The 16,691-nt window shown below is 37.3% G+C and overlaps 1 protein-coding gene across 4 annotated transcripts in view; it reads right to left on the reverse strand.

Annotated features, from left to right (window-relative positions):
• Nucleotides 1–1,779: 1,779 nt before the first annotated feature.
• The window catches only part of mettl15 (methyltransferase like 15), a 53,818-nt gene continuing 38,906 nt past the window's right edge, over nucleotides 1,780–16,691 (reverse strand). For all 4 annotated transcript variants that reach the window (XM_042412473.1, XM_042412546.1, XM_042412400.1 and 1 more), the window contains exons 4-6: nucleotides 11,799–11,990; nucleotides 9,475–9,653; nucleotides 1,780–3,343 (exon numbers count right to left, since the gene is read on the reverse strand). In XM_042412473.1, the coding sequence (XP_042268407.1) occupies nucleotides 2,922–3,343; nucleotides 9,475–9,653; nucleotides 11,799–11,990 (793 nt within the window). In that variant the 3' untranslated portion in view covers nucleotides 1,780–2,921. The remainder of the gene's footprint in view (nucleotides 3,344–9,474; nucleotides 9,654–11,798; nucleotides 11,991–16,691) is intronic.

Below are 16,691 nucleotides of genomic sequence, written 5' to 3' on the forward strand. Positions count from 1 at the left end.
AAGGTCCAGTGTGCAGAATTTAGTGGCATATAATGGAAAATGGAATACATAGGTATATACATAATTATGAATACAATCATAAGTATGTTTCCATTAGTGTATAATAACCTGAAAATAAGAATCGTGTTTTTGTTACCTTAGAATGAGCCCTTTATATCTACACAGGGAGCGGGTCCTCTTCCACGGAGGCCGCCATGTTGAACCGCCATGTTTCTACAGTAGGCCAGAATGGTCAAACCAAACACTGGCTCAAGAGAGGGCCTTTCACATTTTTCACGAGTTTTGTGGCCACCATAGGTTCTCCTACACAATTGGAGGGGGAGGGAGTGGTGGTGGTGTAGTGGAGTAGAAGTATAAAGTAACATAAAATGGAAATACTGAAGTAAAGTACATCTACCTTATTTTTTTACTTACTTACTCTATTTATTTTTACTTGAGTAAATGTACTTAGTTACAGTCAACACATGGCTGTACTCAAATATCTGTCATGAATATCCAACCTTATGGTACAAAAAGCTCTTGACCTGCTTAATGACTCATTAAAATCAACTAATATATTAAACATGACCAGCTATTAGGCAATTACTTCACACATCAATTATAAAATATTGTTATAAAAATCTGAAAATTAGACATCAGTCTAATCTCATCAGTGCTGTGGGTACGTGTGGTGAGTATGACATATCTGTAATCTGTAGATCTTAAATTAGTGTTGTATTAAAACACACACCCACACATCAAACTGACATCACATCCTGCATGCCAGGTATAATAGCAGCAGTACATAAAACACTTAAAAGGTCAAGGATAAACCTTTTAGAAATGCACTGTACTTTAAAGAATACATTTCACTAAAGAATGTGTTCACTTTTACGCTTACATGAACACCACAGTACCACGCACCAGTGTGGAATGAAGTCGTGAGTAACATTTTCTTACCCCTGCTCACCTCCTGTTTCATAGTAAACTGTTTTATTCAGTAAAGCTCTTATGGCAACAGAGTAGAAACAAAGTACTCAAAAGATCAAATGTCATGACATCCTCCGTCAGCAGGGACAGTAATTCGCATTAACTGATGTCAAAAGTGAGGGACATTCAAATTCAAGATATGGCATCATTTCATATTAGATTAATACAGCATATAATTTTAGACATGGTTAAATGTTGCTTGCGCTATTTAGTTTCCAAGGTAACAAGAAGGGTATATTTAGAGTGCACTAAACTGAGACAGAAGAAAAAAGTGTTAATAATCTTGATGGAGCAATTACAATTAGTCAAAGTCAAATAGTAAAGATCAAAACACCTCATCTGCTTACAGCTGAAGGTGAGAGAATGCTCAAGAACAACCACCCAGCTCATTCAGCACCACTTCTGACACTTGCGTCATTCAGTATTTAGTGGCATTACTGATTCATACGGTACAGTAGAGGTTTCACTTGAGCTACTCATCAAGGGAGGTTCAGGGGAAATACAGACTTCGTTTTTTTTGTGCTATATTCTAGGTGATTTTGCAGCAATAACAACTTGATGCTCTGTCAAACATGAGCAGGTCAAGAAAATTAAATATATCACAAATCTTTACTTTAGGTTTGCTTTTTTTCTTATAAACTTCTGATTAAAGACTTCAGAAAAGTGTGTACAATCACACTTCTTATTCTTTAAACTCATTGCCTACCATCATTACAGTGCTTTATCAAACCAAAGGTATTTAAAATGTAGCACTGGAGTGAAAAATTGGCTTCAAAATACAAAAAGGCAACCAATACAAAGGAAACCAACTGGTCATATACTTGTATTTTTATTTGGGTATAAAAAGTTTTCATCACAATTATATTTTTAGGTAAAACCTCAAACTTAAACCAGCTGTCATACAATTTTGTGTTCATAGTTGTGGCTCTCACTTGAGTTTGGGCAGGGTCTTCAGTGCTGAGGCAAGTTGAGAGATTTCTTCTGGAAACCAAAGTTAAAGTAATAAACTGTAAACATAATCAACTTCTTCTAATTAGTTCATTAGGTTTACTTATTTCATGATTTAAAATGTAGTTCTTTAAAACATGGAAGTTCATTCTTGACCTTTGGAAACAGTACATGTACCAAAACAATCTAGTATCAAAGGCCCACTTACTAGCTTTCAACCCCAACTTGTGGTCTATATTAAATGAATAGAGCTGAGTCAGCTGTCATCAAGTGACCTAAATATGCAAATTTCTCTCTGAGTCAGCTCCACTCGCTGAATGACTGCTATGAAATGCAGTTGAAAGCTCTGAAAGCTAGTAAGTGGAACTTTGAGTTTTTCTTTTTTTTTTGCTTTGTTTTTATTCTCCATTTTGTCCAAATTGTAACGTCCAGTTTTCTATGCACTGCAGTCCTCGTCACTGCAGACAGACACGTGCTACATCTGTGACATATGGTGTCACCAGCCGCTTTTGCCAGTAATGAGCTTCAATGGGAGAGCGCTCCATTTAGCAGGCTGATGTTTTCACTCCCAGAGCCGACCCACTGGCAGTGCTCCAACCAGTAGAAATCACCAGTACAGTGTTTGATGAAGACAACCCTCACTGGCTTCCCACCAGCAAACGCGGCCAACTGTGCTCATTGCAACACAAGACCAAGCTGAAGGTGCCGCTACCAGGAATTGAACCCTGGGTATCCGCAGAGGCAGGCTTTAAATTAGAAACTGTAAAAAACGTAATTTTTAGTGTAGCTGAGTACACACACACACACACACACACACATACACAAGAAAACTAACAATTACAGAAAAAAACAAACAACATAGTAGCATCCGCCGCAAGCAAATTACTGCATAAATGCAGGTATAACTTTTGCTTCACTTGCATCAAGTATTCAGTGTAAACAGTTGTTCTTAAATAAGTCCAAATTTTCTGATGATAAGACACAAAATCCTTGGTGTGACGTAATTAACGTCTGAGTGCTGCCCTGAGCTTTGCGGAGCGTCCTCGAGGGTTCTCTTGTACATCTTCCTTCTCTGGCTTGATCACTTTTCTTTGCACAGGAAGCCAATAAACACTTGCTCTTTTTTCCACCAGTTTTTGCTTCCCGTTGCCTTGTTTCTTCGGGCTGAAGTGATACTGATCTAGATTAGATAAGTCGTCTCCCTGGAGGAAACGTTTGACCAGTCTGTCTTCTAGTGAATGAAAGGTAATTACGCAGAGACGTCCTCCAGGTCTCAGTGTTACCTGGGCAGCACGCAGACCTGCGTGTAGTTCGTTCAGCTCATCATTCACAAAGATGCGCAGAGCTTGGAAAGTCTTAGTGGCCACATGTGCAGATCGGTGGAGACGGTCCTTACGTGCATAGACAACAGCTGCAGGAAACGATCCTAGAGACAAAGAAATACTTTGTGAGTGGATCTGGACTCAGGTTTAAAGCATTACATTTTATTATCTTTATTATTTTTATTTGCAAATAGAAAGAGTAAAATTACATAAAGAAAAATACAAAAAAGCTATTTATTTATTATTTATTCATTTTTAATAACTTCAATATAGGAATAAAAATAAATTGAAAGTCTTGGATTGAACATTTGAGATTCAAGATTAGGTGTCTACAGCCATGCAAGATAACGTTTGCCATGTTCATGTTGGCTTAGCAAGACACTGTGCTAAAATTAACTAATTAGCGCTTAACAAAAAGTACAGCGGAGGTTAATGGGAAAGTCATTAGTATAGCAAGTATTTGGCCGTAACACAAAGAAACCGATCTGAAATTTTGACCTGTTGGTGGTACAAGAGGAAAAGTCAGAGGATCACCAAAGTCAATAGGTTTCATCTTTTGGGGACCATGAATGTCAGTACAAAATTTCGTGGCAATCCATCCAACAATTACAGAGATATTTCAGTCTGGACCAAGGTGGTGGGCCAATGTACTGACAGATACTGCCATCACTACAGCACTGAACTTAAACCAATCACTCCTTGGATAACAATGACAACTTAATCCAAGGTTTAGCAGAATAATAACATCAACATTCAGTCTGCCGAATGGATTTTACACACACAAAAAATAAGTATGGCAATGTAATATATGCAGTCCTGCAGTCCAATGCATTGAAAAGTGTACAGACTGATGTACTGAGACGACAAAACAACTGCTGAACAAGCTCATGGGCCAAGAGGGTCAACACTTCAGGTCAAGCCTCTCCAGTCTACGTCCATATAAGAGATGAGGCGCTACTTTGAGGTCAGCAACATACACGTGTTGGACAGACAAGACAGATCATTTGAAAGGAGGAGCAAAGGAGTCAAACTGGAACAACCACCCATAAACGAAGACGGAACCTGCTACACCACTTATCAGCTACCACGCCATCATTTCATACCTTGATCCATGTGACTCTGAAGACTCTCATGTGACCTAATGACTCATACATGACCTCAACAACCCCACAGGTGATATCAATGTGTGAATAACAGGAAAGAGGTTGAAACGCCTGGAATTCTCCACTAGTCAGGAGAACTGAAGAAACCTCTTAAATGAAAACATTTTCAATAATTAAATAAATCCAGTTGCATTTGACTTTATAGACACAGTAGGTCTGTTTATATTATTTATTCAAGAGGAGTTAAATTAAGTTCAAAGGAAATAAAAAAAGATATAGGCATAGCACAAAAAAGACATAGAAATATATACAAGTCACTGTAAGCAGTGCAGAGAGAGAGAGCTGCAGGTCCATCAGAGCCTCCGTGCAGAGCAGATGGAGGGTGGAGATGGTGTTGATATGGCTGATGTGTCACTAAAACACGGAGGTAAACGCAGCCAAATGCCTCTCATGATCTCTCAGTTCATGAATGCCAAGTTCAAGTTAAATCTTATTGAGCACAAAACAACTCCCCATGGCTCGATTACTGTTAAAAAAAATACCAAAATGAAATATTAATATTATGTTTTTTTGTAGTTATTGCTCTCTGACTGCTGCACTCAGTCTGGGCCTGCTGTCACTGATTTTCCATACTTAACTTTTTCCAGTTATTCGAGCGATCCTCCCTCACAATAAGGAGAAGGACTTGCCTCACTGCAGACATGCAGAAAACACTTCAGATGCCAGGAAAACTGCATTTACAGGCTTGTGCACCTGTTTGATAAATAACACATTGGATGCAAAATGCATCTGATTTTAGCCACAAACGAGTCAATAAATGTGGAAATTAGAGGTTAGGGCCAAAAATTGACTGAAAATTTGCAGCACATTTGCTGCAAAGTTGGGAAACATTAGCATGAAATTAACTGATGTGGAGAGATTGCACGGCCCAGCTTGATCAAACCATAAACACCACGCAGAAGACGAAAGAACAATTAAACAATTATATATACCTAAAGAGAAACTGCAATAAATAGAGAAGTGAGTGATGTGGCATTTCTCTCCTCCTGCACTAAACAGCCCAAGGTGTGACTCACACTGCAATCAATACAATGCCTGCACAGCAAGGACCAGCTCTGGTCTGGCCTCACCAAGCCATGTGCTCTCTCTCTAATTCATCTTTCAAAGGTCCTACAGACAGATCCATGGAGAAAAGAAGAGATTAAGATGTGTACATAAAGGAAAATCGGTTAGTTAAGAGGGAACCACAACATTGTGAATCTATTACATTGGACAAAATAAGACAATTATCAACACCATCTGCAATCATTGAGCTTATTGTAGAATCTTGTTCTTGTTTGTTAATACATGCTATAAACATCAAACATAGAAACTGTGGATGTCTGTTATGTCTCATCTACAATAAGCTCAATGAGGATCTTGACTGTGTTTGATGTTCAAAACAACTTTAACAGGGCAACTGGAAACAACTTTTTTTTCCAGGTCAAAATGTTTCAGTTTGAGTGACAGAAATATTGGATTGAGGTTGCATCAGCAGAAATCAAGAATTTATCAGATTTAAGTGCCTGGTCACACCATGAAGTTGCACAGTGGAATGCATTTACAGGTACTCGTGAAATAGGCGGTGCTGGAAGCTTGATGGCTTAGTAACTACTCATGGGGATAGTTGGCGAGCTGTTGTAGCTGGCAAGTTAAATGATAATATGTTAGCTAGCCAGAAATATGCTTACACAAACCAACTACAATAGCTCACCAAGCTAGTTATTTGTATTACTAGATGATTTGTACCACTGACTCCTCTCTCACAGCTGCCTGCAAAACATTCCTCTTTTGTGAAGCTGTGGATACTACAGCAGGGCTTCCGTTCCCTCAAATACCAGCACATATGAGATGGTTTGCAGTTGGTCAACAATGCAAATTTATGTGTCACAATTCACCATACTGAATATGCCACAGCTCCATATGGATTTACTTTGCCTCTGTAAAGAGGATTCACTGATTGTTGCAATTCTATTATCATTGAAATCACTGAATTTAATTGATTTGTTCAGATATTTTACTTTTATAAATGCTGGTTTGACTTGGCCATAAGAGAACATATGAAAGTGGCTCAAATCATAATTTAATATGTGCATTTAATACATTTACGTGCCTTTAAAAACAAGAAAATTTTTCCCCAAAATAGGGCTGGTCAATTTATAGAATTAATTTGATTATTTAAAATCTGTTTTTCCACAATGCGTAAAATGTCTAAATCATTAAAATGGAGTTATAACAACACGTACAAATAAGGCTATTTTTAGTTAAAACTTCTTGAGTCACGACACATTATTGATTATTGTAACTCCAGGTGGCAAGCGGGCTTTGGTTACAAGAGTTGAAGCACTGGGAGTTGACTGAACAGACTGCAGATTCTATTTTGTTCAGTCTGTCCCTACTTGCTAGCTACCTGGTAGTTAGTGTTAGCTAACCAGCCAGCTGTCTGCATATATCAGGCATATATTTTGTCAAGAAACAAACAGCAGAAGAATGACTTGGTGAACGGACCATTCAGCTCCATTTGTGCTGAAACTGATTATTAAACTTGATGCCGGTGTTCTAGCAGCAGTCTGTTACTGACAGTCCATAGCTGAGAGGGATAACTTATTTTATGCATAATGATGACAACCTTACAGGTGGTGCAGGTCTTTATTATTGTTGCTCAACTGTTTGGCACATGATGTCCTAAAAATATGATGTTTCCATCCTGTATTTTGCAGGGAAAAAAAGAGAGTAAAAGTTGATGATAGATAATCAAATGATATATGATTAAATTTTTTGGCTTTATCACCCAGCTCTATTCAAATTACAAATCAACTTTCTGCTAATATCAGCCTATTGAAGATATATCAGTATATCTAGAAAGCTTAGTAACAATAAAAAAGGACATTTATATTTATCAGACATTTATATAACAATTCGTCCAGGAATAATCACAAAAGAAACTGTTGATAAACTTTGTTGAACAAGGTTCTTCTGTTAACAAGTTTTTCTGAACTGCTTTTGAATTGCCAGTATTAGCAAGCACATAAATTAATGTTGAATAAATTCAACAATTTGGAGTAGCTAAGGCTGATGCCCTTTCGTTCAGCAAAGTAAACAAATTTTCATTTCAGTTATGCGCTGGGTTAAACATGGCTAAGGCTGCTCTGCTGTATTTTCACTTTGGGCTGTTGAAGCACCTTTTAGAACAAAAACAAACAGTTCTTGGCTTAAGGGTTTTTCTGTTACCATCACCGGTGTATGCCATAGATAATGTGTCTCCATGGTGGCCTACGGTATTCTGTGTTGAAGTCACTTGCATTATTTTTGTGGCCTTCCTTTACTATATCGTAGAAACTCCTGTTCCATGCTGGGGCCAGATGCACAAAAATGTGTTATAACAACTCAACTTATAGCACCCATACTGAGAGACGCTTTACAAAGTGCCACATAATAAAGGATAAAAAAGAACATAAACACAGGGCGAGAAAGCCTTCATGGATGATTCCAATGTATTAAGCATAAAAAACTATTGAATTAAAATGACGTTTATCAATGTGATTCAATTCCATCCACCACCCCCACCTTCACACCGTTTACTCTTGCAGTACAGCAATGAACACTGGCACTGAACACAAATCATGTCCTGCAGAATCGTCCAATATCAACGGAAGTCCTCTGGACACTGCGCCAGTATTTACACCACGCTGGATAAACAGTTGAAGAACAACTGTGCCAAACATACATAAATCCCCACTAGAGACAGAAAGTGACTATACAGTAGGAGCTGTTGAAAGTCTGCAGACATAGTAAGATGTTAGAATTAATATATAAAATGTTCACAACAGGCTTTAATGACTAAATGACTCATATTTTAAATTGATGTTGCTCAAAGACAGACATATCCGGAATAAATCAGCCTGAAACTTTGTAATGTGAGCTCTATTCATCTGTCTTAATAACAAGTGATGTGAAGCAAACAAGTCCAGTGACTAAAACCATGTGTACGCACAAAGATGGAAAAACTCCTAAGTATTCTTTTTGTCAGATTTATAAAGTTGTGCGTGGGCATATTTTTGTTTTAGAAATCTCAATCATTGTAGAACTGGGTGCATGTGAACAAGCCTAATTTCCACTTTAGCCATACATAGATGTAGTCATCATTTGCTTCAGTATTTGTTAAAAAAAATAATAATGAAATTAAATATTGATCTAGACATTAATGAACTACTGAACAGTGTGTAACAGAGATACATCAACTGGAAAAAAAGTGAGTGTGAAAATGAAATGAAGAGGAGGGAAAATATGACCAAAAAGCTTTTCTTACACAATGTCTTAATACCGCTGCATCCCTAAATTAATGTGCCCCCTCCTCACATAAGCCCTCATCATTTCTCCTCAGACTGCAAAGTTTTTCTTGTCAGCAATGCTGTCACAATTGGTCACAGGTCCCCCCCCCCCCCCATAGAACTTTCTTAAATCAAGACCTCTTGGATTGTGTTGAATAAACATCGGCAGTGACTTGCTATGCTCTTCAAAAAAAAAAAAAAAAAAAAAAAAAAGATCAAACAGCTGCTCTTACTCGCACCTGTTCTCCCAGGGTGACACTGACGCACATACTGCTCTGTGCAATAACTAGTGAAACAACATCTCACTCGTTCAGCAGCTCAAATCTGGAGGCATACGACTAAAAAAAAACAGTCAGTGCAGACAAACAATGTAATCCCGGCTTTATGCACAAGTGTGTCATGTGTGTGAGCATATGTGGGTGTTTGCATTTGTGTCAGGTGTGTTTGCATATTTGTGAGCAGAGAAATGGGGGGGAAAAAATAGAGAGGGGTGGGGTGGGACTGTATGTGAGATACTGTTTGTTTTCAAGGCACTGGCCACCTCTGGCTCTGTCTTTGTCTCATCTTTATCTCTAAAATGAAAGGTTAGGAAGAAAGGCACCAAAAACACAGGCAGGAGAGAGGACGAGATTACAGTCCACGTAATTTTCTGTGACAAATATGTCCCACCGGGAGACAGCCTTAATAACTCCACTCGTGTTTTATTTTCCCTTACAGCCTCCAGAATGCTGCGGGGAATTAATCAGGATAGTGTCTAGCTACCTGCCACCACGCTGGCCAGCTGCTGTGTCCGGGTGATGGGGTTGACACGGCGTGCCTCCACAATGGCTGAAGCTATTTTCCTGGCGTGTCTCTCTTCCCCATATGCAGTGAGGATGGATGCAAGAGCCTGTTGATCTAAGGTATTCACAACGTCAGCAGCGCAGGGCATGTCGGGGTACCTACGCACAAAGAGAAGCCCAATTAAGCTGCTTGACGTCATGTCCTTGCTGACAGTGGCGAATCCTGACAACCCTGAGATACAGCTGAAAACCTTTATGGCTGACAGTTATGAATAGAATGATTGTGAGGGAATGAAAAATGAGAAATGCAGCTTGTAGCTCATAATGGGGTTATCTTAGCTGGTTGCTTTGCATATTATACTGACATTGTAATGTGATTTTTAGATATATTTTAGAAAACATTCAAGAATCCTTAATTTGTAATATACAGTATATGGATGCACGGAAATTTGAGCTTGGTAAATATCAAAAAGACATGCATGACTCTACTTGACATGTCTGCACAGGGTTTTTAGATTATACTGTATATTATATTATATATAATTTATTCTCTTTATATGGCTGCAAAAATATGATTATAATAGTAGAGTAATGACAACATTTGAATATTAATTATTCAAATTCCATTGTGAGAGCCCGTTTTGCATTTTTGTACACTTACTGCCGTATATTAATATGTTACTTCAAAGTATAGCCCGACTGATAGTGAGTGAAAAAATCTGATAATAATATAACAGTCAATATTAATTTATTTAAATACACACATAACTAAAACAAACATTTTTGATAAGGATCCAATAAATTTGGTCTCTGGTAAACAATGAAACGGTGACATTGTTTCTTAATAAACATATCATTACGTGTCATATATTGTCTTACACACGCTATGACAGAACCCAGTCCTAATTATAGTTTAAGAGCAGTTTTTTATTGTTAATTACATGATCCATGACAAAAAGGAAATGGTAACACAGTCTGCCAAGTAATGTTTCATATTCATGATTTTGTTACATAAGCAGTACAAATCAAATTCAGTGATGCTTTTATCTCAACTTAACTTCAAATATTAAATTAAATTCCTTTATTAGCATTTTAATTGTACAAGTCAACAGCACCAATAGCAACAAATCCTCATAACTCATAAAAGTGGAATTTGACGTTTTCAGTGTTTCCTGATATGTGACCCCAGTGGTTCTAGTCATGGTTAAAATTAGGGAGAGAAAGCCTTCATGGTTAAAAGAAACCATTGCTGACTATTGGTGGGGGACGGGGTATGAATCGTGTTCTCCAGTGTCAAACCCACATAAAATTTGTACACGCAACCATGCAAACACTGTCTCAACAGCTAGTTTAAACAGGAGGTGTTTAAACCGCATTTTTCAGTCTTCCGTATAACCATGATACCAATAGTTCATCAATAAGGTTTGCCCGATTGCCCAGGTCAAGTAAAATGCCAAGCCGGGCTAGTAAATCTGGCAACTCCCTTGCCCAATCAGGCAAATGGTGAAAAAAAACAGTAAATAAATAATCAATAAATAAATAAAATTTCAATCTTTTTTTGGATAATTGTTGTATTATGAATTATGTTCTCTCTCTGGCACACAGCATAGCCCCCTCCCCTTGCACACATCGGAGAATATTGGCATGCGCCGTTGGCCAATCAAGAATTGAGTAGGCTAGTGGTGTGATGCGTGTAACAAACGTTCCTCAAGATTATGTGAGATCTGTCAAATAGAGGAATCAGTGGAGCAGTAATTTTTCACTGCCATACTCGCGAGAATGAGAAACATTAAAAGAGGGAAATCAGGAAGCTAAGATTGGAATAAGTGACTCTAAAAAATGTCTTTGCCATCGTGTTAGGGAGTCTATTCCATTATTTAAAAGAAAATGGACTGATCAAAAGAATGTAATGTTCAGTGAAATATAGGGGAGGGGTCTTACCTTTATTTATAGGACTAGAACAGATTGCTTGTGTGGAAAACATATGTTGTTTTAGGCAGTTAAACAAACAAATTAAAAGTTTCCCATTACTGCTTTATTCAACTTTATGAACAAATTGAACAGAAGAAATAAAAACACTTGTTTTCTGAATGAGTACCAATGTTTTTTGCACGTTCCCATGTTAGCTATACCCCTTACCATTAGCTGCACTTACATTACTGCTCTAATGAGTACAGAAGTAATTTCAAGGCACCAGTCACTTTGAATATCCAGGGTCTCCCAACATGATTTATTAGGAAAATTAAGTCTGCTGGTTTTTATGTCCAGTTTTGTTAATGCAGAAAAATCCCAATAATCTCTCACCTCTCTCCATCCATTCTCATATCCAAGGGCCCATCCTTGCTGAGGGCGAAGCCTCTCTCTCCCTGGTCCATCTGCATGGAGGAGCAGCCAGCATCCAACAGGACAGCATCAATGCTGCCTGGCTTAATGTTCATGTTAGACAGCAGGGCTTCAAGCTCGCTGAATCGTCCAAGCAATGGTTTCACACGGCCACTGGAGAAATTATGAGACAGAGGAATATTGCATGAAATTATACTTTGCATATCACTTTGTATGACAAAACTGGTATCAAAATACTCGCCACATATAGATGGAATAAAAAAGAAACCCACTGATATCCAGTGTTTTAAGATGGCAAAAAGAACAAGGTATGAAACAAACAATAACTGCAAAGTGTGTGAGTGCAATCAACATCTCTTATCTTTGTTTCTGTTTGTTTTTTAAGTAATCAGTTGATCAGCTGAATCAATTAAATTTGAGTGCAATTAACAGGGTTGGCTAGCATTTATTAATTCTCATTTTTAACATGAAAAACAACAAATGCTAGAGAGGATAAAGGAACAATAGGATAGCACAGCCTAATAAAACAAGACAAAAAGAAAACAGTGGTGGCAATGTGTCAAACATTACATATACAGATGAGGGGTTAAATAACAAACAATTGTTACAAAAAACAATACTTCATAAAATGTGCACAACATATAAGAGAGATAAAAAAATATGGTTGTAACTGAAGACATGTTAATTATTACAATTTTGTAGTAGTAGAAAATGCCTTTTGTAAAAGTTTAAATTGTGGAGAGGAGGAGGTATTTCAAACAATCCAGGTTAAATAATACAGTAAAGGAGGAAAAAGGGAGACATGTAGTTAGGCTCCCTAAATGAGCTGTATTATTATAGTACGTCGGAGCTTTACGTTGTGATCAAGCTACAGAGTGGTGAGTCCAGGGAGGTTTCTTAATTTCATATGATTTGGTGAGAGTTTAACAATTTCTTCAATATGTTCTGTATAAATACATGATGATATGTATTTGAATCAGGGGGAGTAAGATGTGGCCTGATTTGACTGTAAAGATATAGTTTCTGATTTTAGTTTCCTCAGTAAATGAAAAATACAAACATTCTGGGTTTTTTAAACCTTAAAAATTTCATGATTTACCAATAAATAAGGATGTACAATCAGAAGACAGCAGACAGTTATTAATACCAATATCAGCATAAAGTAGGCCAAAAAATATTAAATATAAAAATACCTATGGTAGATGAATCATTAATAATAAGGTAAGAAGTGTAGTGGACCGAATATGCTTCCCTGAGGTACGCCAATATTACAAACAGCAGGGGCAGAGGTTACATTTTTATCACCGGGGATCAGTTAAATAAATAATATTAAATAATCTTTAAAACTGAAGGGTAAAATTGGAAGGAGTGTAATTTATTTAGTAAAATCTAATTATTCACAGTATCAAATGCTTTCTGAAGAAGATGTCCATCCAATTAAATACTGAGTTTTAAGTATCTTGAACATAACTAAAAAAAATAAAAATTGGTCTGATTTTTAAAAAGATATTCAGTTTACTGCCATAGAAGACTAAAGAAATCAGAAAATATTTACATTTGAGAGCAACTGCAATCTGATCTGCTGGCCACTGAGCAGTTCCACTGGAGCAGTTTGGGGGATAGGAGCTAGTCTGTGCCCTCCCTCATTATCTTAGTCATGGTAATAAGGGAGGGGCAAGCACTGCTTTTTCACTTTCTGAATGCTCTTTCTGCTCTTGAATGCAAATGGTAAGTAAAGTTCCTGCTTCCATTTATAGGAAATACTGACTATTGGTTGTTTTATTTGTTTTATGTTTATATCATCATACATACATTGAACAGAGACCACACTCACAATTAACATCTGGTAAATAAGTGTAAATTTTAAACAGACATGTTTGTGTAGAGACTAGGTGAAAAAACAATTCAATGGAAACCAACAATAGTTTGTGTAGCTTTCAGTCGACAGTCCAAAAATAAATCAGATATTTCCTTGGAAGCCAGGTAAACTGTTTTAGCTAGCCTACTGAGATCCTTCCCCGTATCTGACAGAGCAAGACTGTGTACTCAGTCACTTCCTCATGCACGAGTGGTGAGATCCTCCAGCCACATTCATGCATTTTTCATGTGACCTTTTAACATTGTGTGAACAAAGATGATGGCAGAAGAGAGCAACAGGAGTGAGCATCTATACATTAGGAGCGAAAGGTCTTCTGCAGTGTTTTCAACTCATGTGGTTGCCAGATATAAAAATAGGTCTCTGGTAAAGTTATTAAACAAAAGTAACAAAAATATTGCACTTTGATTTCTAAATGGCAACTTCTAACTTTTGTACATAAAGGACCCACAACCAAGTCAAGCTGCTCAACTTGACTACACCCTTCCCCATCCAGCAGTCAGTACAAAGTGTAATCAGTATGAGGTTAACATCCATTTTTAATTAGTTTTAAACGCTGATGTAATATGTTTTAAGACCTCAACATGGGACTCACCAAAAAGGGAACTCCTGCTCGCTGTTATGACTTCTTGTGAGACTTTTCTGTGTGCTGAGATGACTCTGGGACAATTAAAACATTTTCTACTTTAGCCTTGATTGGAAGAACTGAAATACTGATGGAGTCCTGAACAGCTGGTGCTGCTGTTGGTATTCATTTCATTCATTCTCTCATTATTGGGATGCATTTTCAGTTTTCCTACTCTGAAATAAACTGTTTCTCTAAATCTAGCTGCCTGTTTATGATGAGCATTCATAAGTTTTGCCCACAAAATCATGGTTCTGTTCATACAGTATCACTTACACGTATGGTAGACAGGTTTAAATATTTGGACGAGTGGGATAACTTTAGCAAAGTGAATGAAATTACAGCTTACACTGCAAGAGGAGCAACATTAACAACCTAATGGGATAATATGCCCTAAATTTGTTGTCTTTCTGAGCTGCCTGTCCACTTCCCTGGGATCGAGTTTGCAAGTACCTCTGATGCCCAGAATAACAAAACAAGTTGACCTCAAATCAAACTAACTTGTTATCAGATAATACAACTATAGCTATTTAACTTTAGAAAGCAACACCGCTTGAATTTGTTTTACCTCTTGCGTTAACATAAGGAAGCAATGGCTGGCTAATGTGGTCCGACGGCCTTTGTGCTGTGAAAATTAAGCAATTCTCTGCTTTTAAATGAATGCTATGCACTTTCAAATGCTCCATCACATCTGATGTCTTACCCATCTTTGAAGCTACTAGCAACCTGTGCACATACGTTGAGTCACTGCTCTCAACACATGAACCTCCATCTGGAGGAGAAGGCCTGTTGTTTTTCCTGAATGCTTACCACGTGTAAGCTAGACCACAATAGCCATCACAGTAACTACCATTAATTCTCTCTCCCTCACCATTGGCACATTTATAAGGAGAACTGGTGCACCTAAATATAAATTTGAATCCTATTGTCTTGAAAACTAGTTGCAAAATGTGACTTAATGGCAGCAGACTGGAGCCCTGTAAAGGTATCTTTTGCTATTAGCTTCCAAGTAGCTGTTGCTCTACTGCTTTTCTACAGTTTTATTTATTTTTACTAAAGCAATAAAAGCACTAGAAATATACTTTTTTTTCAGAAGTAATAAAACAAAGCTAATAATTGCAAATATACTTGAAAATATACTTTTATTTTATTATTTACATAATTTTATGTAAAAAAAAAAAAACAATAAAAGAGTTTTATTGCCGAGTATAAATATCAATAGGCAGCATCAGTATCAATACAGGTATCAATAAAATAATGGTATTGTTACTTACTTCCCATCTCAGATATTTTACTAAGTTTGACTCTTTCCTTTTTAATGTACATCACAGTGACTCCACCTTTCTAAAGATTGACTATGGGCATTCAAGGAAAGAACTCAAATTGGCAGGTCCTCTATTTCAAAGCCCACTAAAGACAGACAAAATGGCAAGGGAGCATCTCACCCACACTGCCAGGGCCTTCCTCTGTTTTGCTATTGTTATTCACTATCTTGCACAGTAGTTAATTTGTTGAAAAATCTATAGCAAAGGCTTTCTTGTTCTCTCCCATCACCTGTGCAATCCCCTTCTGTTACTGCCCTCTTTGTAGCATTTACCACACCACCTACATTTCTTGATTTTTTTCCCATTATTCAAAGATGCAGTATAAATTAATCTCTTAGTGCTTGTTGGGTGGGAGTTTACAAACTTTTATCTCATTGGGTTTAGAATATTTTTGACGTTCTGGACCATTTTGTGATTGATATGTCTTGAGAAAGGTCCTTGTGACCGGAATGGCAGGAATTGACTTTTTTCTCTGGAATTGGATCTTCGGGGGAATTGATTCCCTGCACCACAAACAAATGATGTGCATGTTGCCTTCTACTCATCTGACACTCTGGACCTGCCAAATGTGTCTCCAAAATTCACTTAAGCTCCTGACTATCCAGGTCTTCAACTTGCTAGATGTTGGACTTTTTTGACCAGCTAGTTGCCTTTGTCTGCAGTTTGGGCAGGTGGCGCACAGTACATGATTTTTCGCTGTAACAGTTGCCTGCCACAGCTGGGAACAGGTCTGATGAAAGCAGTAAGAACCAAAGTATAAAGTATGGTTTTGGTCATTTTTGGATGGTTTGTTACCTCATGCAAACTCTTTTACATTAAATATACAGTAATGATTTGATTCAATGTCAATATAAAACATATTGATTAATTCATCTTTAAAGAGACTATAAGGAGAGAATGTAATAAAGAATTGCTTCTTTACATCTTTACATGGCAACACAGAAAACGTTAATTTCATCTACCTTAATCTGAATAATAAAGAATATTACAAAGTAGTAAATTACAGGTTTTCAATAATGGTTAAAAAC

Source organism: Thunnus maccoyii, chromosome 1 (assembly GCF_910596095.1).
Source record: "Thunnus maccoyii chromosome 1, fThuMac1.1, whole genome shotgun sequence".
In the NCBI taxonomy this organism is placed as follows: domain Eukaryota; kingdom Metazoa; phylum Chordata; class Actinopteri; order Scombriformes; family Scombridae; genus Thunnus; species Thunnus maccoyii.